The following is a 26376-nucleotide window of genomic DNA, read 5'->3' on the forward strand; positions in this document are numbered from 1 at the left end:
ACAGGTAAAGGGGGGTCAGGTATGATACATTACTACAAGTAGAGGGGGGTCAGGTAAAATATATTATTACAGGCAGGGGGGGGGGGTCAGGTATAATACATTACTACTAGTAGAGGGGTCAGGTATAATGCATTATTACAGGTAGAGGGGGGGGGGGTCAGGTATAATACATTACTACTAGTAGAGGGGTCAGGTATAATACATTACTACTAGTAGAGGGGTCAGGTATAATACATTATTACAAGGAGGGGGGGGGTCAGGTATAACATTATTACAGGTAGAGGGGGTCAGGTATAATACATTATTACAGGTAGAGGGGGGGGGGTGGTCAGGTATAATACATTATTACAGGTAGAGGGGGGTCGGGTATAATACATTATTACAGGTAGAGGGGGGGGGTGGTCAGGTATAATACAGTATTACAGGTAGAGGGGGGGGGGTCAGGTATAATACATTATTACAGGTAGAGGGGGGTCGGGTATAATACATTATTACAGGTAGAGGGGGGTCGGGTATAATACATTATTACAGGTAGAGGGGGGGGTGGTCTGGTATAATACAGTATTACAGGTAGAGGGGGGGGTGGTCAGGTATAATACATTATTACAGGTAGAGGGGGGGGGTCAGGTATAATACATTATTACAGGTAGAGGGGGGTCGGGTATAATACATTATTACAGGTAGAGGGGGGGGTCAGGTATAATACATTATTACAGGTAAAGGGGGTCAGGTATGATACATTATTACAGGTAGAGGGGGGGGTCAGGTATAATACAGTATTACAGGTAGAGGGGGGGTCAGGTATAATACATTATTACAGGTAGAGGGGGGGGGTCAGGTATAATACATTACTACAAGGAGGGGGGACGGGTACAACACATCATTGATAACACTGCCGCTCAGGACCTCGTGTTCCACAACTTGTGGGGGAGAAGTTGCAGCAGCGCAGGAAGCAGCTCGCAGTGCGGAAGTTATACCCGGAATATACAGTAACGGTCGGACTGGACCGTGCCAACCCCGAGAAGAGAGAGGGGGGGGGGTGAATTTGGCACTGGCCGCTCTCTTCCTGTGTAATGCTCGAAATATACACGTACCGGACCGAGCCCCCGAATTCACCATAGAGGAGTACCGGCCGCTCTCCTGCTGACTGCCCGGAGTATAACTTATGGAGCTTTGTAAAGCAACGGTCTAACAGGACTGGTCCATCCCACCCACCCCAGAGGGAGCACCGGCCGCTCTCTTCCCTTGTACTTAGTGAGTGAGGGGGGAGGACAGGAGATTATCCCATGACAATAGAAGCGCCGTCCTGACTGACAGCCACCTACCTGTCACACGGGCAGCACTGGCTGCTGTCCAGTACAGCCCGCAGGGTGATAAATACTACTCGGTCACAGGCCACAATTAAGAGGTTTGTTTTCCTTCCTTGCTGTCAGTTCTGTCACTCCTGACCAGCCCGCCCCTCATCCTGTCAGGCATACAATACACGAAGCCTCACGCAAACATATCCCTCACCTACACAGTGGATGAGCCTGTGCCGCCAGGAGTCGAGTTCCCGCCGGAATCCCTTCCTCTCCGCCGTGCACCGAGGGCTCCGGCACTGGGCAGCCATTCTGTCGGTTCCCTTTTTCCATCTGCGTCTGACGTCACCGTTCGTCACTTACAATTCACTCCTTGCACAGGCACACGGCGTAGGGGGCGGAGCCAGCGTCGCAGATTGACAGGCGGTTCTTCAAGACATGGCGCTGAGTGGGCGGACTCACGTGTGAGTGGCAGGTTGAGCTGTCACCAGTAGTGTGGTCGGAAGGGACATCCCCGAGTGACAACCTGTTGTTCTAATTGTTATTATTGATTTTGCGGAATAATTGTGATTTGTATACATTGAATTCACACGTGTATAGAACACCCCTTGTGTGACAACCTTTGTATTATCATGTGCACTCTGCTTCTGTTAATAGCCATTTTAAAGGGGTGTTCATGGATGAGAATTGTTTTTATTTTCGGCAGAAATAGGCAAAATAAATTATCCATGTAATCCCCATTCACTTTTTATTGCTCCTGTCCACTGTCTGTGGTGACAGATGTGTATTTGTGATGTGTATTGTGATATTCATTTGGTCATGTCACAACGGACACAGATGAGAAGTGACCCACTAATAAATCCCACGTGTCGCCCCGCTACACCACAACTTGAAACACGAAAAAACAGCACAGGATAAACTTTTAAGTCCTTTCAATCCTTTAATTAGTTACAATTGTCCAAAATGTCTTGTTATGCTGAAGCATTAAGATTTCCCTTCACTGAAACTAAGCGGCCGACCCCTGAAAAACATCCCCATAGCATTATCCTTCCTCCTAGGACTGAATGAAACACCAGACTTCAGTGATTAAGAGTGTGTCCCAATACTTTTCTCCATATATTGTATTTCCTTATAGAGTCATTTATTTCTTAGTTGTTCATCATCTACTCCGTTTCATACAACCAGAACTGCGCTGGAGTAAAGGGCGCCAAATGTAATTATTTTGGCATGTTATCGTATGTAGTAACGAACATCGGTCCACAAACCTGAATCTTATTTGGCCTAGGAGATCTGGCCATGTTTGATTGGTTGTTTTGTAACTTTTCTACTCTGTGGTTGGATGTCCTGGACCCCGTAATTTTTTAACATGTGCTTTTAGTATTTTATCTGATTATTTCTGGTACTACACATGCTTGAGAAAGGGAGCCTTCCCCCAAAAAGTGGCATCAGCACATTTCACTCCAGCAGCGTCTCCATATGGATTTTTAATGGACTTATGTTTGGTGCATCGACGACCTATGTGTAATCCACTTTGCTACAATATGCAGATTTTATATATGTATTGAGCGATATGCACTTTGCATCTGAATATATAAATATATAAAGAATTAAAGTCAAAAGTTTATCCTGCACTGTTTTTTCTTGATTCATTCGGTCACGTGACACACAGGGACTGTGTCAGGGACGATGCGTCCTACGACCCCACGGTCGTGACGTCAGAAGAACACTTCCGTACACAACCATCGTGAGTTGACAGAAGACACATGGATAATTACTTTTTTTATTATTATGTTTTTGACCAACTTATCACTGACTTTGATCTTTACAACCGATTTGACCAATGATAGCAATGTGACCAAATGATCATTTCAGAACCATAGAAATCTGAATGCAAAATGTATCGGACACTTTTAAAAAGGAAACTTCATTCATTTCACAGTTAAAATCTACAGGAATTGTTGCGTGACTTTCTAAACATTTTCCTTATCATAATCCCTATAGTATATAAGCAACCCCAGACCATCACATGACCTCCACCATGCTTGACAGATGGCGTCAGGCACTCTTCCAGCATCTTTTCAGTTGTTCTGTGTCTCACAAATGTTCTTTTGTGTGATCCAAACACCTCAAACTTCGATTCGTCTGTCCATAACACTTTTTTCCAATCTCCCTCTGTCCAATGTCTGTGTGCTTTTGCCCATATTAATCTTTTCCTTTTATTAGCGAGTCTCAGATATGGCTTTTTCTTTGCCACTCTGCCCTGAAGGCCAGCATCCCGGAGTCGCCTCTTCACTGTAGACGTTGACACTGGCGTTTTGCGGGTACTATTTTATGAAGCTGCCAGTTGAGGACCTGTGAGGCGTCTATTTCTCAAACTAGAGACTCTAATGTACTTGTCTTGTTGCTCAGTTGTGCAGCGGGGCCTCCCACTTCTCTTTCTACTCTGGTTAGAGCCTGTTTGTGCTGTCCTCTGAAGGGAGTAGTACACACCGTTGTAGGAAATCTTCAGTTTCTTGGCAATTTCTCGCATGGAATAGCCTTCATTTCTAAGAACAAGAATAGACTGTCGAGTTTCACATGAAAGCTCTCTTTTTCTAGCCATTTTGAGAGTTTAATCGAACCCACAAATGTAATGCTCCAGATTCTCAACTAGCTCAAAGCAAGGTCAGTTTTATAGCTCCTCTAAAGAGCAAAACTGTTTACAGTGGTGCTAACATAATTGCACAAGGGTTTTCAAGTGTTTTCTAATCATCCATTAGCCTTCTAACACAGTTAGCAAACACAATGTACCATTAGAACACTGGAGTGATGGTTGCTGGAAATGGGCCTCTATACACCTATGTAGATATTGCATTAAAAACCAGACGTTTGCAGCTAGAATAGTCATTTAGCACATTAACAATGTATAGAGTGTATTTCTGATTAATTTAATGTTTTCTTCATTGAAAAAAACTGTGCTTTTCTTGCAAAAATAAGGAAATTTCTAAGTGACCCTAAACTTTTGAACGGTAGTGTATATATATATATATATATATATATATATATATATATATATATATATATATATATATATATATATATATATGATTTTTTATTAAAAATCATTACAAATAGAAAAAAGGTGATCAGATAAATATAAATAAATAAATAAAATAAAGTTAACAGATAAGTGATAAAGTGAAAAACTGTGACCACACATGCTCAAAGAAAATGTGAAAAAGATGAAAGATGTGCACAAAATAATGACATCAGCTTATCCCCGTATCTATACTGATTTTTGCATATCACCATATTCATTGTTGCGTAACTTTCTAAACATTTTCCTTATCATGTACTGCCAGATGTCATTTTCTTCACCATTCACATCCAAAAGTGACAGTAAAAATTTTGCTGGTTCCTTCTTGCAATCTGTATGTGTTCTGTGACCTAAAAGATAAGCTCTGTGAAACCGTCATCTCATCTCCCACAATGCACTGCCTCTTATAACAGGAAATCAGCAAAATACGGAACTTAACGTCTAACAGTAAAACGTCACATAACAAGATAAGTACAGTAACCAGAAAATAAGTACAAAAAGCTAATTAGTAAAGCAAATGTACAGTAGATTTCAACCATGGAATGTAAATATGTTGTGTAAAAGTGGAGTTTACCTCATCCTCGACTGCCGCTCTATTCAATGTCCTCCTCACTGTGGTTGAGCAGTGAAGTGGAGCAGGGGTTGTTCGGGGCTCCTATTCTCGCAATTGCTGGGGGTCCCAATGACCAGACAATCACCGATCCTGTGGATAGGTAAAAATTGTAGATTCTGGGAATAGCCCTTTAATGCAAAATTGCAGTGATTAGAATTAACGCAAAATACCTTTGCATGTATTGCGTTTTTAGTTCAATATTTCAATCTTGATTATATATGTTTTTTTTTTTAATTAGTTTATTCAAAATTTATTGTACATACAAAGTATCTTGGCAATAGGATAATACATGACTGTTTTAGTAATGAGAGTACATAAGCGATGTGAGATATCAACAGTAATATACAGTTACATGTGTAGCTATTACAGTGTCCATTTGCCAATCTTACAGTAAAGTACAGGAGTAGTCCCAGTTATTTCACAGATGTTAACCTAAAACAAGTAAACAAACAAAACAATTTGCCTATGTCGCATTATAAGGTCACTAATATCAGTATATCCTATCTCATCAGAGGACAAGGAAGCTAAGTTATCCTACAGTGGGAAGATGGCTAACATCAGGAACAGCCATGGCGGCCAACCACTGACCCCACACTCCCTGAAATTTGTCTGGACATCCTCTGTGGGAATATACCAGCTGTTCATAAGTGACAACCGTATCGATCAGCGATTTCCATGAGGCTATCGATGGAGCTGTATCTGCCATCCAATGCATGGCTATAGTTTTCCTAGCTAGAAATAAAGATTCCCTTATAAAAATACCAGTGTGGTGTGTCCACTGTTCTTCATCTATGAGACCCAATAAGGCTATTTTCGGGGATAACAGCAAGGGACTAGGTAGTAATGGAATAATAACATCATAAACTTTTGTCCAAAATATCATAATGAATGAACATTCCCAAATGAGATGCCAAAAATCCGCCTCCAGCTGACCACATCTATGGCAGGCTGATGTGGATATTCTGCCCATACGGTGCAATCTCACTGGGGTGAGGTAAGCTTGATGTATAATGTATAGCTGAATAAGTTTATTATTTATAGCCGGGGATACTGTTAAGTGTGAGTTTAGAATGTTAGTCAGATCCTCAGAGGAGAGGTCTGGTATCTGTAACTTCCATTTAGTCAACACCGGAAGCGGGGCTGAATTAATTTTAGCCAAAATCAGATGGGTATACAGAGCTGAAATGAGACCTTTAGGACCTTGAGATTTTAGTATGCCAATCAGAGGGTAGGCTGATATGATAGATGTGTGAGGTGGGAACTGAGTTTGTATAGCATGATGTAACTGCAAATATTTAAACCATTGTAATTCTGGAGTTTGATGTGTTTCCTTAACCTGTAGGAAGGTAAGAAGTAAGCCACTATCATACATATCTCCCAATCGGGTAACCCCTAGATCCTGCCACATCTGTGTATCAGTCAATGACTGAATGTGAGGTAATGTAGGGTTATGCCATAAAGGAAGCTCTGGAACCGTATCAGTGTATGCAAGTAGCTTTTTGGACGCACGCCAAACCACTAGTGCCAGGCTATGCATAGGGAGTAAGTCAGTACGGGGAGTAAACTTAGGGTATTCTAGGAAGCTAAGCAGGCTACGTCCTGCAACTAGGGAGGCTAAATAATAGTCTGTGTCAGATAGAGGTGAATCTTGTATCCAGTCCTTGATATTGCGAAGTTGCCCTGCCTAGTAGTACAAATAAAAATCGGACAAGGCCATCCCTCCTTCAAGTTTTGGCCGTTGCAATGTGGCTATACTGAGTTTAGACCTGGAAGAGCCCCATATAAATTTTTCCCCAACCTTTGTTAACAATGGAGCTAAAGACGTAGCACGAGTCTGGTCATGATCCAAAACTATAGTTATACCAAGGTATTTAAATCTAGAGACGGTTTCAAGGCCATATTGCAACATTAACGGGTCAGGAGTTGGATGTCTAGCTGTATACATAATGGCCGATTTTTGCCAGTTAACTTTCAATCCGGAATATTGCGAAAAGATATCCAGTAACCTAGCAGCAACATGAAATGAGGAATTGGGGTTATCTAAAAAAAGGTCCATATCATCTGCGTAAAGGCCTACCACAGATGTTCTACCCTTCCAGCTTATCCCAGTGAGGTCCGGGGAGGCTCGAAGTCTGATCGCCAGTGCTTCTATGGCGATAGCAAACAGGGCGGGTGATAAGGGACATCCCTGTCGGGTACCTCTAAAGACAGAAAAGGGGAGAGAAGGGACATTATTGACCACTACATTGGCTTTATGGGACTCATATATTAACCTGATCCATTGACAAAATTCAGGACCGAAGCCAAAACGCTCTAGACAGGCCCATAAAAACGACCATTCTACAGAGTCGAAAGCCTTCATGGTGTCTAAAGAAGCAATCGCCCATTGCATATCATGTGCCCTGCCCAATTGCGTAATAGCCTGTACCTTTCTAATATTGATACTAGTGGATTTCCCTGGCATAAAGCCTGTCTGATCTGCGTGTATAATGGAGAGGATAACCTCATTCAATCTTTTGGCTAATAATTTTGTCAATATTTTATAATCTACGTTGACCAACGATATAGGTCGATATGACCCACAGTCAAGGGGGTCTTTACCAGGCTTTAGCAGGACTATAATGGTAGCATCATAAAACGTAGGAGGGAGAGTGTGCAATTGAGAGGCCTGACTAAGAGTATCTAGAAGAAATGGGGCTATGTTATCCATATATCTGTTATAGATTTCAATCGGGAGGCCAGCCGGGCCAGGGGACTTATTAAGAGCCATATCACGGATGGCGTCCTGCACTTCCTCGAGTGTGAAAGGGGCATCTAACATAGATTGTTGTTCAGGTGACAAAGTTGGAAATGTGAGATCGTGTAAATACTCTAAACTGTCGGCCACAGAGTGAGGAGTTGAGGAACTGTATAGTCCAGTATAGTACTCTTTAAATCGAGATGTAATGCGCTCCGCTTCTGTAACAACGGACCCGTGAGAGTCTCTAATGCCTAATACTGAGTTGGTACCATTTGCTTGTTTAACAAGATGGGCTAGTAACTGACTGGATTGGTTTCCCATTTCAAAATAATATTGCTTAGTAAAAAATAATTTGCGTTTAGATTTAAGATGAAGCTGTCTTTTGTATAATTGAGTCAGGCTTAACCATGCCATTTTGTGAGTATCAGTGGGGTCCGCAACATACTGTGTCTCTGCTGCTGCGACCTGCTCCTCCAACTCCTTTTCCACTTGAGCCGAGGTTCTCTTAACATAAGATATGGACGATCTCAAGCAACCTCTGAGATATGCCTTAAACGAGTCCCATCGCAAGGTATGCGATAGTGACGAGTTATTGATTTGTAAAAATTGATCTATTTAATCCGGTATGCGATCAGACGAGCCAATTAGTTTTAACCAGAAGGGGTGGAATTTCCAGTTGGCCAACACGACCCCACCGGGGAAGGTCAAGTGGAGCAATATTGGGCTATGATCAGACACACCGCTACGATCATGTGTGACCAAGGAGACATAAATAGCTACATTAGGGGACCCAAAACAATAATCAATCCTAGATAACGTGTGTCGCCCCGTCGAGTGACACGTGTATTCCACCTCTCCCTGGTGATGATTCCTCCAAAGGTCGATCCACCCCACACTATTCATCAACCGACATAAGGGTGTAGGATTAGAGGCGGGTTGTGATGTGGAGGCTCCAAATCTATCTAGAGAGGAGTGCATAACCTGATTGAAATCCCCCATACATACTATAAAGGAAGTCGGAAATTGATGTGCAAAGGTAATAGCTGCCTGAATTACATACATATTAGCCTGAGGGGGATTGTAAAGACATAAAAGCACATAAGGTTTGTTATCTATCTCCGCATACACAAAGACAAATCGTCCTTCCCCTACGAGTTTGAATAGGATTCCATCGTATAGATCTATGTATAAGAATAGACACTCCCCTAGAGTATGAGGTATGGTATGAATGGCAGGACCATTGAATCCAGGGTTTCCGTAAATAATCTGATTTGTCAGAAGTAAGGTGGGTCTCTTGTAAACCAATGATATGGGGATTGGATCTCCTCAAATGAGAAAACACTGATGCACGTTTATGGGGGGTGCCCAAACCACGTACATTACACGATATACATTTCAATGTTAGCGCCATAAAGAGCAACAAACGAAGTAAGTGCATATATAAAAGGCATGTAAAGGACTACAATAGGCATTAAAAGAACTTGCGACATAGGCTAAAAACATAAGAACTTGATACCATATCAGGGTATTACTGAAGAACAAAAACAAAATAACCCCAAGGAGATGTAACATCAGGGCTGTGTATAATATAAATGGGGAATGTCCGACTAGAATATTGTCAGACATGTGACAAAGCATATTTGGTGTAGGTAACCATTAGACCATAACACATAATGGTGTAGTGCCGGCTCACTTCTATATGTATAAAAGCACACCCCCCATATTCTCACCCCCAGATCAATGAAAATAAATCAATACAGAATGGGTAGTGAGATATACATCCCCGTGTCACCCTCAAATATGCAGTACATCACCCAGCGTCCAAATCAAGGTTGAGGTGGATGCATCTGTAGCCATTCAGTCGCCTCTCCAGGAGTATGCAGGAAGACCACCTTGCCGTCAGCCACAATTCGGAGGCGAGCTGGATAAGACATTGAGTAGGGAATGCCACGATCTCGAAACTTCTTCTTTACTTCAATAAAGGTGGCACGTTGTTTCTGCAGATCAGCCGAAAAATCAGGAAATATGGATACGACGGTATTGTTGTACTTTAGCGGTCCCTTCAGGCGAGCAAGACGGAGAGCGGCATCTCGGTCTCTATAATTCAGCAATCTAGCCAAAAATGGTCGAGGATGGGCACCTGGAGGGGGAGGTTTGGCTGGGACTCTGTGTGCTCTTTCCACAATAAAGCAGGATGAGAAGGAAGTTTCTCCCAAAGTAGCTTTAAGCCATGTTTCAGCAAATGATTCCGGGGTCTGACCTTCAGTTTTCTCAGGGAGACCAATAATGCGTAGATTATTGCGACGCATTCTGTTCTCTAGATCGTCCATTTTGGATTGAGTAGCTTCCATTTTACGTGAGGTGGAAGAGAGTGTAGACATCAGAGAACGAACCTTGTCCTCCGTTTGGGAGATTCTTTCCTCCATTTCTCCAATACGACCACGTAAGTTTTGCATGTCTTGACGCAGTAAGGTGACGTCGATCTTCATTTCGTCAATTTTCCCTGTCAAGGAGGTTTTACATGCGTTTATGGCTGCCAGCAATTGAGTAGAGACTTGGCGTAGGGTAGGTTCAGGATCCGTCTCAGGTTCAGTGCTATCTCGTGACTGCGGATCCCCATCTCGCGCTCTGCCTTGCGCGGAACGTGTAGCACGAGGAGTGGATACAGTATCCTCAGTATCTATATGAGCATATTCTTTCAGCTTATCCATAGTGGGCTGAAGTTTAGATCTGTGCATGTTGCAGAGACGTGAGTATAAGCAACTGGCAAGTCACTATATCGGATATCTAAGGCGGTCTGTGAGAGTATCTAGATGGAAAGTGGAGCTTTAATGTGTATGAGAATGTGTAGCTGAGGAGATGTTAGGCCGAGCAAGCTCAGTATACAGTTCCTGGTGGTATAAAATTTCAAGCTGATAACGGTAATGGCAGCATCTCTGTCGTTTCCTGTTAACCCTTCCCTGCTCCAGCAAAGAGGGATATCGTTCAGTAGATTAGATCAACGGAGGTTAGAGCCAGGGGGTACTGCAGTGCTTCTCAGGGTGCAATACACATCTACATTCATCCATACACATCCTTATCACACCGCCGGTCCCAGGGTCTTAATGCTGCACACCATGCCTTGTGGGGAAAGCCAGGAGCTGGTCCCCTAAGGGTAAGTATGTCGTACCTGTGTCGGCCGTATCTCCCGCCGAGATGTTCCAAATCTGGACAGCCACCGTCTGTATAGGAGGATATGGGCTGGGTGCTGCAGTGTATCTGCGTTGGCGGCCGGAGCACTATGGAGGTGGTAAGGCCGCGATGACACGTGGCTCGCTCTGCTTCGGCCGTAACTCCCGCCGAGATATATCAAGTCGGGACAGCCCCCGTTTGTGTAGGAGGATATGGGCTGGGTGCTGCAGTGTACTTGCGTTGGCGGCCGGAGCACTATGGAGGTGGCAAGGCCGCGGTGACACGTGGCGCGCTCTGCACTCGGCAAACGCCCGGTTCCGAGACTAGGCAGGAGCTCCAAAGTCGGCACGGAGAAGGTCAGGGGTATGATGATCTGATTCCGGTCACTCCGGATCACCAAGACATGCTGTCAGCACAGGATTAGATCAGGATGTGTAACGGTCCCCTGGAGAGCAGCTCAGAAGCGTCCGACCATCTTGACCGCTAGCCACGCCCCCCAATCTTGATTATATATTTGACCATTTGACAGGCAAGAAGTCTGCATACTTAGTAATTCTGTAAGCTACAACAGACAAAGGAAAATTTAATTTTTGTTTCTGGCCTTTTTAGGTGCTTTTGAAGCTAACCTGTCACCTCTCCTGGACATGTCAATTTTACTAAATACTTGTATCCTCATTCCTGAACATTGCCCTGTGCAAACAGGGCAACGATCGGCCAATGAACGACCAAACTCTGATCTTATCGTTTATGCAGCTGAAAATATTTTCGTTGTCGGCAGCACATCTCCGTGTGTAAACAGGGAGATGTGCTGCCAACATGATAAAAAAAGGATGGGGACGAGCGATCGTAGTAACGTAGTACCTGTCCTGTTGATTGGCGCTCATTTGCACAGCCCAGGTCGGGCCGTGTAAGAGGACCCTTAGGCCCAATTATTTTTTATCACTTTATTAATGTACTTGTGAATGGGATTGAGATTAAGGCTAGATTCACAGGAATGTGTCAGTTTTGCATCCGCAAAAAACACAGCATTTTTCCGGCGTTACAGTTCCGTGTGCCATCAGTGTGTTCCGTGTGGCATCAGTTTTTGATGTCAGTGCTGGTGCACATTTTTTTTTCTCTGCATTTCTTTAGCAACTGGTGAGTGAATCACAGACCGCACACGGGTGACGTCCGTGTGCTGTCCGTGATTTCATGCACCCATTGATCTGCAAAAATCTGCGTATAGGACATGCATGTCTGAATAGCCCCATTGAGATGCATTTGTCCGTGTGCTGTCCGCTGTGTTCACTGGCAGCACAAGGACGTATACAACGTTCGTGTGAATCTGGCCTTAGGTGTCAGTCTTTGCTGACGATACAAAACTTTGTCAGATACTTAAAACTCAGCTTGACTATAAAATATTACAGAAAGACCTAGATAAGCTGGCAGCAGGGGCAAAAACATGGCAGATGAAATTTGATGGATGATAAATGTAAAGTAATGCATCTAGACCGCAATAATTGTAATAATACATATACATTAAATGGAATAAAACTGAGGATAACGGAACTAGAGAAGAACCTGGGTATTCTGGTAATAAATAAGCTAAACAGCAGAACTCAATGTCAAGCAGCAGCTGCAAATACACATAGGAATTTAAGGTGTGCAAAAAGAGAAATAAAAACTTGTGATTCAAATGTTATATTACCCGTTTATAAATCCCTTGTAAGGCCACATCTTGAATATGGAATTCAGTTCTGGGCTCCAAATTGTAAAAAGGATATGGAAGAACTGGAGAGGGTTCAAAGACTAGATTATTAAATGGGATGGGAGTTTTACCTTACAACTAAAGGGGGTTTAATACTCTATGTAAATATTTAATAAAGTTCCTAACATACAGTGGCGTAACTACCGCCGTAGCGGCTGCTACGGGGCCCTGTGGCATGAGGGGGCCCGTGTCGCCCGCCGGCACGGGCCCCCACCATGGCCGGAGGCTCCACTAGCAGCCGCTATGGCTGCTACAGCGCGACGCCACTGAACGCTACCGCAGAGCAGGGAGGTATCTCCCCGCTCTGCCATTAAACAAAAGACATGTATCCTCTATCCACGGGAATGGAGCGCCGGACGCGCTTGTGCGCATGCGTGACCAACGCTCCTTTCATTTTTATTGAGCTGCGCAGACGCCGGAAGTCAGAGGTTAGTCATGGAGAACTTCGGGGGACTTTCGGTCCCCCGTTCTCCCTATCGCTGCCAGCGATCACACATGTACCCCCTATCCTGTAGGACACACTGTAGGTCAGATTTTTTTGGGGGGGTGGGGGCTGCATGGCGTTACCTACAGGGGGGCTGTATAGCGTTATCTACAGGGGGGGCTGTATAGCGTTGCCTACAGGGGGTGTCTGTATAGCGTTACCTACAGGGGGGGCTGTATGGCGTTACCTACAGGGGGGGCTGTATGGAGTTAGCACCATACAGCCCCCTCTGTAGATAACGCCATACAGCCCCCACTGTAGAGAACGCCAAATAGAGTCCCCCTGTAGATAACGCTATACAGCCCTCCCTGTAGTTAACGCGTAGTTAATGTATGGCGTTATCTACAGAGAGGGCTGTATGGCGTTATCTACAGAGAGGGCTGTATGGCGCTATCTACAGAGAGGGCTGTATGGCGTTATCTATAGAGAGGGCTGTATGGCGTTATCTACAGGGGGGCTGTATGGCTCTATCTACAGAGGGGGCTGTATGGCGTTATCTACAGGGGGGGCTGTATGGCGTTATCTACAGGGGGGCTGTATGGCGTGTGGTACTGCATGTTAACTTTATTCTGCGGGTCAATACAATTACAGCGATACGAAATGTATATCTTTTTTTTATGTTTTACTATTTTTACAAGGAAAAAACTGATTGTTAAAAATAAAATTTGAGTTTTGTCACCATATTTTGAGAGCAATAACTTTTTGATTTTTCTGTCGATTTAGCAGTATGAGGGCTTATTTTTTTGCGTGGCGAGCTGTAGTTTATATTGGTACCATTTTGGGGTACATGAGACTTTTTGATCACTTTTTATTTCATTTTTTGTGGCAAATGAAGTGACCACAAAACAGCAATTCTGACGTTTTTAATCTTTTATGGCGTTCACCTTGCGGACTACATAATGATATATTGTAATAGTTCAGACTTTTACGGAAGCGTCGATACCAGTTATGTTAGTTTTTTATTTTTGTTACATTATGCCTGAGGGAATATGGGAAAAGGTTTTTTTTTTTAAACTTTTAATTTTTTTCTCTTTATTGAAAAAACATTATTTTACTGTTTTTTACTTGTTCCCCTAGGGGAGCACACAGTGAATGCCATAAAAACAAAACCACCAAAAACATTGAGGAATTGCTGTTTTTTTCCTATTACACTCCACAAATATATTTTTTCCCTTTTTCCGCTACATTATATGGTACAGTAAATAGTGCTGTGAAAATCTACAATTCATCCCGCAAAAAACAAGCCCATACGGCAATATTGATGTAAACATAAAAAAGTTACGGCTTTTGGAAGTTGGGGAGGAAAAAACAAAAATGAAAATCCGAAAAATGGCTGTGGAGGGAAAGGGTTAATTTGTATTGTGCCAGGGCAAAACTTTCCCAGCAAAGTTCCAAAACGGGCATAAGAAAGGACACCACTTATCAGTGCGACACCTGCCCTGAAAAACCTGATTGTGCACAAAGGATTGCTTCATAGCACACCGCACATCGATGGATTATTCATTTTATTATTTATTTACCCCATTATTATACCACCTTATCATGCCCTTATATACTCCACAAAGTTTACATATATCCCTATACATTGAAATACCAGTAAAACCTCAAACAAAATTAAGCGAAATCCACACTAAAAAAGCCAAATGGCGCAGTCATCCCGAGCCTAACAGTGTGCCCAAACAGCAGTTAATGACCACATATGGGGTATTAGTGTATTACGGAGAACCAGCTTAACTATTTATGGGGTGTGTGTCTCCAGTGGCACAAGCTGGGCCCAACATATTTGGCACTGAAATGGCTGAGCAGTTAGAAATCTAATATATTAGAAGGACGGGGCAGCCTTGGGGGCCTAATGGAGGCCCCCAGGAATGCCAATTTTGTGCTGCTATTAAGGGCTTAAAAGGATTAAAAATTTGTATTTCAGTATAGTGTGCAAGTGATCACTGGTTCAAGTCCCTTAGGGGCACTAATAAAAAAGTAAATTACAATTTAAATAAATACAATTTATATATTACAAAAAAAAAGTTACAAAAAATTCTTAATCGGAATTGTATTGACCCACAGAATAAAATGAATGTCATTTTTACTGCACGGTGAACGCCATAAAAGTAAAACCCAAAAAACAAATGGACAATTTTTTTCCTATTCCACACCACAAAGAATTTTTTTTCCATTTTCCCAGTACAGTATATGGTACGATAAATGGTGTCATTACAACTAGTCCTGCAAAAAACTAGCCCTCATACAGCTATATTGACAGAAAAATATAAAATTTACGGCTTTTGGAAGGTGGGGAAGAAAATAAATAAAATAAAAAAACAAAAAATGGCTGCGGCGGAATGGTGTTAAAGTTATTACCACATAAAATGACACATGTCAGATTTGAAAAATGGGGCTGCATCCTGAAGTTCAAAAGGGCCAGCGTCCTTAAGGGGTTAATAACGCCTGCTACTGAGTGCAAATAAAGTGACTGCCACAGCTTCTCAGCAATAACCGCATCCAAGTACAGTAAGGATAGCCCCTCATAAGGACCAGCCACATGCCCTATATATACAGTGCAGCTGTATGTCTTTCCATAGAAAGTGGCAGCCTCATGTCCACCATATGTTCCTGTCACATGCCCCCATATGCAGTGCAGGCGCATGCAGCAATAAGGGCATGACCACACGTGGCGGATTTTCTCCGCAACTGTCCGCATCAATGCCGCACAGAATCTGCGTTGCAGATTCTGCTGCGGATCTGCACAAAATGTGCAGTAAATTGATGCGGACTAGCTGCTGCGGACTGCGGGAAAAGTGCTTCCCTTCTCCCTATCAGTGCAGGATAGAGAGAAGGGACAGCACTTTCCCTAGTGAAAGTAAACGAATTTCATACTTACCGGCCGTTGTCTTGGTGACGCGTCCCTCTTTCGGCATCCAGCCCGACCTCCCTGGATGACGCGCCAGTCCATGTGACCGCTGCAGCCTGTGCTTGGCCTGTGATTGGCTGCAGCCGTCACTTAGACTGAAACGTCATCCTGGGAGGCCGGACTGGAGACAGAAGCAGGGAGTTCTCGGTAAGTTTGAACTTATATTTTTTTACAGGTTGCTGTATATTGTGATCGGTAGTCACTGTCCAGGGTGCAGAAACAGTTACTGCCGATCGCTTAACTCTTTCAGCACCCTGGACAGTGACTATTTACAGACGTCTCCTAGCAACGCTCCCGTCATTACGGGAGCCCCATTGACTTCCTCAGTCTGGCTGTAGACCTAGAAATACATAGGTCCAGCCAGAATGAAGAAATGTCATGGCAAAAAAGCAAGACGCATCCGCAGCACACATAACATGTGCATGACAGCTGCGGACTTCATTGCGGAACTTAGAATCTCCATTGAAGTCAATGGAGAAATTCCGCCATGAGTCCGCCACTGCTCCGCAACAGACAGAGCATGCTGCGGACACCAAATTCCGCTCCGCAGCCTATGCTCCGCAGCGGAATGTTACGCATCGTCTAAACGAACACTTCTAAATAGAAGTGGAAGTCAATGCAGAAACGGCTCCGCTGCGGATTAACGCTGCGGAGTGTCCGCAGCGGAATTTAAGTGAAATTCCGCCACGTGTGAACCCAGCCTAAGTGTCAATCACAGTCCCCCTCCTCCCGTGTAGAATACTCACCAATTCCTCCTACCAGCAGCATGACTGACTGAAACATAGTTATTGAGTTTCCCTCCTATCAAGACTTTGTGGGACTGGGTATGAAATCGGGGACCGCCCTTCTGAATAAAAATTTTTGACAGCTACCAGGAGGCAGACACATTTGGAGATTTAAACGGAAGTTCTTTCTTATTTACAAGACCGTGGACTTTCCACTTCAACTGAACTTTTGAGAACGGGTAGACTTTATAATATTCTGCTGCTTTTTTATACAATTGCATATAGACATACATACACACTCACTTACATATACAAATATATATATATACACACACCTATACACTGATACAGACACACACAAATAAACATACATATAGACATATCCAAATACAAACACATAATGTATACATATGGTATAGATACGCACAAGTGCATGCATATATACATACATACGTAAAAACACACATACAATTCGTCTTCTTACTATAGAGGTTCTCAGTGTTTTTTATGTAAATAAACTTTTATTCGTTTTATTACTACGGTATATCATGAAATGTTGTACCACTTTCTCATTAACTGTGTGTGCTATGAGCAGGACTAGGTCTGTACAGGTTTTCAGCATTGGGGTGTAAACAAGATTGTTTTCATATTGAAAATAACGAAAAGGCTGTTTTCACACGAGCATGTTCGGTCCGTAATGGACAGAACGTATTTTGGCCGCATGTCCCGAACCGAACACACTGCAGGGAGCCGGGCTCCTAGCATCATAGTTATGTACGACGCTGAGTCCCTGCCACTCCGTGGAACTACTGTCCCGTACTGAAAACATGATTACAGTACGGGACAGTTGTCCCGCAGCGAGGCAGAGACTCCTAGCATCGTACATAAATATGATGCTAGGAGCCCGGCTCCCTGCAGTGTGTTCAGTCCGGAACTTGCGGCCGAAATACGTTCCGTCCTTTACGAACCGAACATGCTCGTGTGAATCCAGCCTTAAAGAGACACTCCAGCGATTTTTTGTATTTTTATTATTGCTACCATTTGTATAGCACACCTGGTAAAAGGATGGGCAGGCCATTCTCTTACCGGACAATTCCTACAGCGTATGCTGTGTGGACCAGAAGCTCAATGATAGTCTCATAGGAATGCATAGAGAAAGAGACTTCCGGTCCACAGAGCAGACACTGTAAGAATCGGCCGGTCACAGTGCGGTTGTGTGACCGCATTGCAGCTGGATATTTCTGAAACAAATCGCCCGGTAAGCGGATGGTCTGCCCATCCTTTTACTGGGTGTACTGTACAAACGGTAGCAATAATATAAAATATTGCTGGAGTGTCCCTTTAAACCTTGTTTACATAAAAGTACATTAGTGGTATTTCATCTTCAGCAAATAAAGCTTATTCATTGTAATTAAAAAGTTCTACATTTTTCTAATATACTTGCCAATTTTTTTTTAAATCATTTTCAAGATCTCTGTTTGCTGTCATTGAATGGGAACCTTCATTGTTTACTTCGAGAGGATGATAATGTATCGTGGTCACACAGGTGCTGGGCTCATTGTAAGACAGAGCTCTGATAAGGGTGCCCGTACACTCATCTGCCACGTGGCCATAGTTTGCCATTGTGAGGGATAAATAATGTTATATTGTAATAGTTCAGACCTCTACGCACATGGCGTAGGGGGGAAATAGAAAAAGGTTTTTTTTTTGGACTTTTAATATTTTTTTACCTTCTTAAAAACTTTATTTACCTGTTTTTTACTTTTAAACCCCAATGCGGACTTGAACAAGCCATCATTTGATGCTACACTGCATTGATGATACACTGCAATGCCTACTGTAGGGCTTGGTCCTTTACTAGGATCTGTATAGTGTTGAAACTTTTTTCTTGATGGGATAAAGTGTTAAATTTATCCCACATGTAAGCCTCTCATCAATATTATGTCAAAATACACTCTGATAGTTGAAAAAGTTATGGCCATTTAGATACTAATAAAATATATAGGTTATATTGCTGAAATTCAGTCAGGTCAGATGAGATAACCGTTAGCTCTCCCTCTATATTTTAAGCCGGAAAAAAAAAAAAATAGTGTCAATAATATTTTTCTTTTAGACATAACTGATGTTGCATTTTTCTAGGCTTTATTCTCATCTGTGTCGTAGGCTTCATTGCAGATTCCACCATATTTTCCAGATAAAATAACGCTATTTTGTCCGACAAAATTAGGGAAACCCAATGGAACCCATTAAAGTCAATGTGTTTTGTCGGGCGTCATTGATGTTCGTCATTTGACAGATCCGCGTTATTTTTGTTATTCTGTTCCTGTGATGGAACAGAATAAAGGAAATACTATCGCAGTTGTGAACAGAGCCTTATACCTTTATGAGACATATAAGCTACTACAGAGTTAATTGAGCCAAATTATTTATATTGTCAAATTAGCCACCACGATTGACCCTACTCCCAAAGATGGACTTTTAAGCTACAGTAGAGATAAGTATTTATTTTCCTAGCTGCTTCAATACTGGGAGTCACAGGTCACTGACATAGTACCATGGATTTGCCATTGGAAAAACACTTAAGGACAAAATTCATCACCCTGTCAGCTGTCAATGCTCCATCATTTTGATAGATCTCCGTTATGGCACCCCCACCCTGATATTGATTATAACATGCACTTGGGTAGAGAAGCATGTAATCTGCAGAACAGCTCAGTTTAGAGAGAGAATTTTAAGGCTGTCCTCAAAATTCCTGTTTTTTTTTTTAACTATCTACGGCTTTCTAGCAAATATATCCCAGCACTGCCCAAGAAAGCTACATATTGATTGTCCTGGTACTAAGACCGTGTGGTAAAACCATGGTGTTGTATCAGGGAATGAAACTGATGGGTTACACTATGAAGGAATGGGACTGTTATAGTTGCATTGCTCTTAAGAAACAATTAGGAGAAAATAGGCAGGAATCCTCCATCTCACCCACTGATTGTCTTGGTCCAGACTGCGCTCGGATCCTGCGTGACGGCACACGGCAAAGTAGCGAGAAAACGAAAGTATGATCCAGAGCTTGTTGAGGATAGTATAAAGGAACCTCAGTTCCAAGTTTAATTCAATGATTAAAAGTTCAAGTGCAAGGGGAGTGGTAGCAATAGCCTACGTGTTTTGGACAACACTTCTGTCCTTATTCATGGCTCATGAGGTTCCTTTTTACAATCCTCAACAAGCACTGGATCATTCTTTCGTTTTCTCTCTTAAGAAACAACCAGGGTTAGACTGGCTTTTTGGAGTTCTAGAAGATCCTACAGAGAGTCCAGGTTCTGTCACAGTAAAGGGCTCCAAAGTTTAGCAGAAGACAACCCGAATTGAAGCTAATTTGGAGCCCATTACTTGCTATTAGCAACAATTCCTAAGGGGTTGATTCACAAATAACCAGAATGTGTTAAAGTGTAACTAACTAACTAACTAACTAACTAACTAAACTAACGGTTTTGATCGGTGGGGGTCCGAGCACTGAGACCCCTGCCGATTGCTACAACGAAGCAGCAGAAGCGCTCGGGTGAGTGCTGTGCCGCTTCATTTCTGATCAGCTTTCCTCAAAAAGCTGAGTGAGAGATGTACAGGCTTAATAGAAAATCCATATACCGCTCGCTAGGCTTTCCGAAGAAAGCCGATCAGAAAAGAAGCGGCACAACACTCACCCGAGTGCTTCTGCCGCTTCATTTTAGAGAACGGTGGGGGTCTCAGTGCTCAGACCTTCACTAATCAAAACGTCTGACATGCCACTATGAAATGTCAAACGTTTTTTAAAAAGTTTTGTTACCCTTTAATGATATGATCCATGTGTGCAATGGTTATGACAATTAAGAATTTCTGTCAAAAGCGAACGTACACCGATTCTGTATAAATTTATGGCAGACTCTCAGAATCATTTCATTTGTTATACACGACTGGAGCCGGAGTTCCAGGGTGAATATCTCTGTGGCAGATGTGAGCATGTTGGTCACCTGGAAGCTCGTATTAGAGATCTGGAGGAGCAGAATGCAACACTGAGGAGGATAGACAATCTTGAGCTGAGCTTGCTGCTCACGGAGCATGCAGTTAGTGGGTTAGAACTGGAGGGTGAAGACATGGGTGAGCAGGATCAGGTAAGTAGCTAGGTTAATGTAGTTAGGGGCAGTAGAAAGGGGTCAAAGACAAGGAAGGCCGATCCGGTTTCTGGCATTCCAAGCAAAATTGCCAGGTTGGGTGATGATGCGAGGGTGTCAGTCTCAGAAAAGGCAGCCCTAGTGGATACTGATCTCCCTAACAGCCGGGAGAACAGCCCAGCTAGTAGTCGGCGGGATGGTAATGCAGGTAAGCCAAGACAATTGATAGTTGTAGGGGATTCTATAATCAGGAAGACGGATAGAATAATTTGTCGCCAAGACCGCCTCAATCAAATGGTTTGCTGTCTCCCTGGTGCCAGGGTTCGGCATGTGGTGGAACGGGTGGACAAATTGCTGGGAGGGGCTGGTGATGATCCAGCTGTTGTGGTCCATGTCGGTAGCAACGACAGAATAAATGGTAGGTGGAGGAGCCTTAAGAATAATTTTAAAGAACTAGGCTACAAGCTGAAGGGAAGGACCTCCAAGGTTGTATTCTCAGGAATACTGCCTGTGCCATGCGCATCACAGGAAAGACAGCGGGAGCTCAGGGAGTTAAATGCATGGCTTAAGTCTTGGTGTAGAGGAGAAGGATTTGGGTTCCTAGAGCACTGGGCTGACTTTTCATTGGGGTACAAACTGTATTCTGCAGATGATTTGCACCTAAATGGAAGGGGGTCCGCTGTGCTGGGGGAGAGAATTCTAGCTGGGGTGGCGGAGTGTTTAAACTAGGGCTGAGGAGGGAGGCCAATGTAGGAAATAAAGGGGTAGTTAGGTTAGAGAGGGGTCAGACTATATTGGTGGGGGGAGAAACAGACGGTGGGGAGAGGACTAGGCAACAAGATAAGGAGATCCTTTCGTTACAAAACAGCAGTGAAAATAAAAAGGCCCAAATGTCAAATAATCACATTTCTGATAGTGAAAGTGAAACATTTAAAGGCAAGTTAAAGTGTATGTTCACAAATGGCAGAAGTCTAGCAAGCAAAATGGGGGTAAATGGAGGCCTTAATACTGGAAGAAGATATAGATATAGTTGGTGTTGCTGAAACATGGCTGGACTCTTCACATGACTGGGCTGTAAATCTACAGGGTTTTACACTGTTTCGGAAAGACAGGGCAAATAGGAAAGGTGGTGGTGTATGTCTGTATGTGAGAAGCGATATGAAGGTCAGTGTAAATGAGACATTAGAGGGTGAAGACTGTGAGGAGGTTGAAACCTTGTGGGTGGAATTACAAAGGGAAGTAAACACTGAAAAAATTACTTTTGGTGTAATCTATAGACCCCCTAATATAACTGAAGAGATAGAAGGTCAAATATATAAACAAATGGAGCGGGCTGCACAGGCGGGTACTGTTGTGATAATGGGAGATTTTAATTATCGGGATATTAATTGGTGTCATGGTTCGGCTTCAACTGCAAAAGGGAGACATTTCCTCAACCTGTTGCAGGAAAATTTTATGTGCCAGTTTGTGGAAGACCCGACTAGAGGTGAAGCTCTGTTGGATCTGTTCATTTCTAATAATGCAGAGCTTGTTGGGAATGTCAATGTTCGTGAAAACCTTGGTGACAGTGATCATAATATAGTTATATTTTACCTATACTGTAAAAAACAAACGCAGGCTGGGAGGGCAAAAACATTTAATTTTAAGAAAGCCAATTTCCCCAGGATGAGGGCGGCAATTCAGGATATAGACTGGGAAGAACTAATGTCAAATAAAGGGCATTTAAAAAATACAAATCTGAGGGTACATCTGCAGCCTTTGTAAAATATAAAGAGCTTAATAAAATCTGTAAAAATGTAATAAAATCAGCAAAAATACAAAATGAAAGGCAGGTGGCCAAGGATAGTAAAACAAATCCTAAAAAATTCTTCAAGCATATAAATGCAAAAAAGCCCAGGTCTGAACATGTAGGACCCTTAGATAGTGGTAATGGGGAGTTGGTCACACGGGATCAAGAGAAGGCAGAGTTACTAAATGGGTTCTTCCGCTCTGTATATACAACAGAAGAAGGAGCAGCTGATGTAGCCGCTGCCGGTGCTGTTAATATATCAGTTGATATACTGAATTGGATGAATGTAGATATGGTCCAAGCTAAATTAAATAAATGTACACAAGGCCCCGGGACCAGATGGGTTACACCCTAGAGTTCTTAAAGAGCTTAGTGCCAAGGGACTGGCGCAGGGCAAATGTGGTGCCTATTTTCAAAAAGGGCTCTAGGTCTTCACCGGGTAATTATAGACCAGTAAGCTTAACATCAATTGTGGGGAAAATGTTTGAGGGGCTATTGAGGGACTATATACAGAATTATGTGACAATAAATAGTATTATAAGTGACAGCCAGCATGGTTTTACAAAGGAGAGAAGCTGTCAAACCAACCTGATTTGTTTTTATGAAGAGGTAAGCAGAAGCCTAGACAGAGGGGCCGCTGTGGATATAGTGTTTTTGGACTTTGCAAAGGCATTTGACACTGTCCCTCATAGACATCTAATGGGTAAATTAACCCCTTAAGGACGCAGCCTAGTTTGGGCCTTAAGGCTCAGAGCCCATTTTTCAAATCTGACATATTTCACTTTATGTGGTAATAACGTCGGAATGCTTAAACCTATCCAAGCGATTCTGAGATTGTTTTCTCGTGACACTTTGGGCTTCATGTTCGTGGTAAAATTTGGTCGATATATTCAGTCTTTATTTGTGAAAAATTGCAAAATTTAGAGAAAATTTACAAAAAATAGCATTTTTCAGAATTTAAATGCATCTGCTTGAAAAACAGACGGTTATACCACCCAAAATAGTTACTAGTTCACATTTCCCATATGTCTACTTTAGATTGGCATCGTTTTTTGAACATTCTTTTATTTTTCTTGGACGTTACAAGGCTTAGAACATAAACAGCAATTTCTCATATTCTTAAGAAAATTTCAAAAGCCTTTTTTTGAAGGTGCCAGTTCAGTTCTGAAGTGGATTTGAGGGGCCTATGTATTAGAAACCCCCATAAAACACCCCATTTTAAAAACTAGACCCCTCAAAGTATTCAAAACAGCATATAGAAAGTTTTTTAACCCTTCAGGCATTTCACAGGAATTAAAGCAAAGTGGAAATTAAATTTGCAAATTTCATTTTTTCTGCTGAATTTCAATTTTATTCAATTTTTTTTTAGTAACAGAGAAGGTTTTACCAGAGAAACACTACTAAATATGTATTGTCCAGATTCTGCAGTTTTTAGAAATGTCCCACATGTGGCCCTACTGCGCTCGTGGACTAAAACACAAGCCCTAGAAGCAAAGAAGCACCTAGTGCATTTTGAGGCCTCTTTTTTATTAGAATATATTTTAGGCAGCATGCCAGGTTTGAAGAGGCGTTGAGGTATCAAAACAATGGAAACCCACCAGAAGTGACCCCATTTTGGAAATTACACCCCTCAAGGAATTCATTTATGGTTTTTGTTATCATTTTGACCGCACAGTTTTTTCACAGCACCTATTTGAATTGGGCTGGGAAATGAAAAAAATGATATTTTTTCCAATAAAATGTCATTTTTGATCAAATTTTCTTATTTTCACAGGGAACAACATACCCCATTTTGTTGCCCAATTTGTCCTTAGTGCGGCAATACCCCATTTGTGGTGATAAACTGCCCTTTGGGCCCATGGGAGGGCTCAGAAGGAAAGGAGCGCTATGTGTTTGTTGGAGTCCAGATTTTGCTGGATTGGTTTTCGGGTGCCATGTCGCATTTGCAGAGCCCCAGAGGTATCAAAGCAATGGAAACCCACCAGAAGTGACCCCATTTTGGAAACTACACCCCTCAAGGAATTCATTTATGGTTTTTGTTATCATTTTGACCGCACAGGTTTTTCACAGCACCTATTTGAATTGGGCTGTGAAATGAAAAAAATTATATTTTTTCCAATAAGATGTCATTTTTGATCAAAATTTCTTATTTTCACAAGGAACAACATACCCCATTTTGTTGCCCAATTTGTCCTTAGTGCGGCAATACCCCATTTGTGGTGATAAACTGCCGTTTGGGCCCATGGGAGGGCTCAGACGGAAAGGAGCGCTATGTGTTTGTTGGAGTCCAGATTTTGCTGGATTGGTTTTCGGGTGCCATGTTGCATTTGCAGAGCCCCAGAGGTATCAAAGCAATGGAAACCCACCAGAAGTGACCCCATTTTGGAAACTACACCCCTCAAGGAATTCATTTATGGTTTTTGTTATCATTTTGACCGCACAGTTTTTTCACAGCACCTATTTGAATTGGGCTGTGAAATGAAAAAAATGATATTTTTTCCAATAAGATGTCATTTTTGATCAAAATTTCTTATTTTCACAAGGAACAACATACCCCATTTTGTTGCCCAATTTGTCCTTAGTGCGGCAATACCCCATTTGTGGTGATAAACTGCCCTTTGGGCCCATGGGAGGGCTCAGAAGGAAAGGACCACCATTTGGCCTACTGGAGCTTTTCTGGTGCTAAGTCATGTGTGCAGAAGCCCCTGAGGTACCAGTACAGTTGAAACCCCCGAGAAGTGACCCCATTTTAAAAACTACACCCCTTAAGACATTCATCTAGAGGTGTAGTGAGCATTTTGACCCCACAGGTACTGTGTAAAAGATAATGCGCAGCAGATGGTGCAGTGTGAGATTTGCAATTTTATATATGTATATGCCATTTCAGTGTCCAATATAGTGTGCCCAGCATGCGCCACCGGAGATATACACCCCTTAAATTGTAATGTGGGTTCTCCTGGGTACGACAATACCCTACATGTGGCTGTTATCAGCTGCCTGGGCATACGGCAGGGCTCAGAAGGGAAAGATGAGGGGGGTAAGCTGTGCGGAGTGCATCAGGGTAAATTGAAAATCAAGGGATGTATGATACATTTTAAAACAATCTTTTATACAGAGCCCTGGTTTTTCGGGACACGTGTCACATTGGTATATTGTGTTCTTCCTTATCCCCCTCTTATAGCAGACTCTGCACCTCTTTTGACTCTTTCCCTTTCCACCGGTTTGGGGACCTTCTCCTGGAAAGTGTTGCCCTGGTACGATGCGCCCCCCCTTCCTGGTCCCTAAAGATTAGATCTTGAAATTCCAGGAAAGTTCCCCTCTGGCCTGCACATCGACGTAGCACATACGCATTGTACAAAGCCATCTGTATGATGTGCCCGGCCAGCTTCTTATACTACACCGCATGGCACTGTAGGGCTTCAGGACTTGATTTGACAAGTCCATCCCTCCCATGTACCTATTGTAGTCCAGGATGCAGTCTGGTTTGGGGGTGGCCTTTCCTTCATATATCCTAAACCTGTATGTATACCCTGATGCACTCTCGCACAGCTTATACATCTTCACGCCATACCTTGCCCTCTTACCTGGCAGGTACTGGCGGAATTGAACCCTCCCTTTAAAATGTACCAGGGACTCATCAATAGAAAAACACTTCTCGGGGGTGTATGCTTGGGAAAACCGGG

The 26376-nt window shown here is 42.8% G+C and overlaps 1 protein-coding gene and 1 long non-coding RNA gene across 6 annotated transcripts in view; one reads left to right on the forward strand and one right to left on the reverse strand.

The window, feature by feature from the left end:
- LCORL (ligand dependent nuclear receptor corepressor like) overlaps window positions 1-1709 on the reverse strand; it is a 77643-nt gene extending 75934 nt beyond the window's left edge. For 2 of the 5 annotated variants that reach the window (XM_075858500.1, XM_075858491.1), the window contains exon 1: window positions 1517-1700. In XM_075858500.1, the coding sequence (XP_075714615.1) occupies window positions 1517-1631 (115 nt within the window). In that variant the 5' untranslated portion in view covers window positions 1632-1700. Of the gene's footprint in view, window positions 1-1512 lie in introns of all 5 variants that reach the window. The other 3 variants (XR_012882506.1, XM_075858509.1, XM_075858520.1) reach the window with 3 other exon arrangements.
- On the forward strand, window positions 1267-5748 carry LOC142749925 (uncharacterized). Its single transcript, XR_012882508.1, has 2 exons — window positions 1267-1408; window positions 5500-5748. It is a non-coding gene; the product is annotated as an uncharacterized LOC142749925 (long non-coding RNA).
- Window positions 5749-26376: the final 20628 nt, after the last annotated feature.

Source organism: Rhinoderma darwinii, chromosome 1, assembly GCF_050947455.1.
Source record: "Rhinoderma darwinii isolate aRhiDar2 chromosome 1, aRhiDar2.hap1, whole genome shotgun sequence".
NCBI lineage: Eukaryota > Metazoa > Chordata > Amphibia > Anura > Rhinodermatidae > Rhinoderma > Rhinoderma darwinii.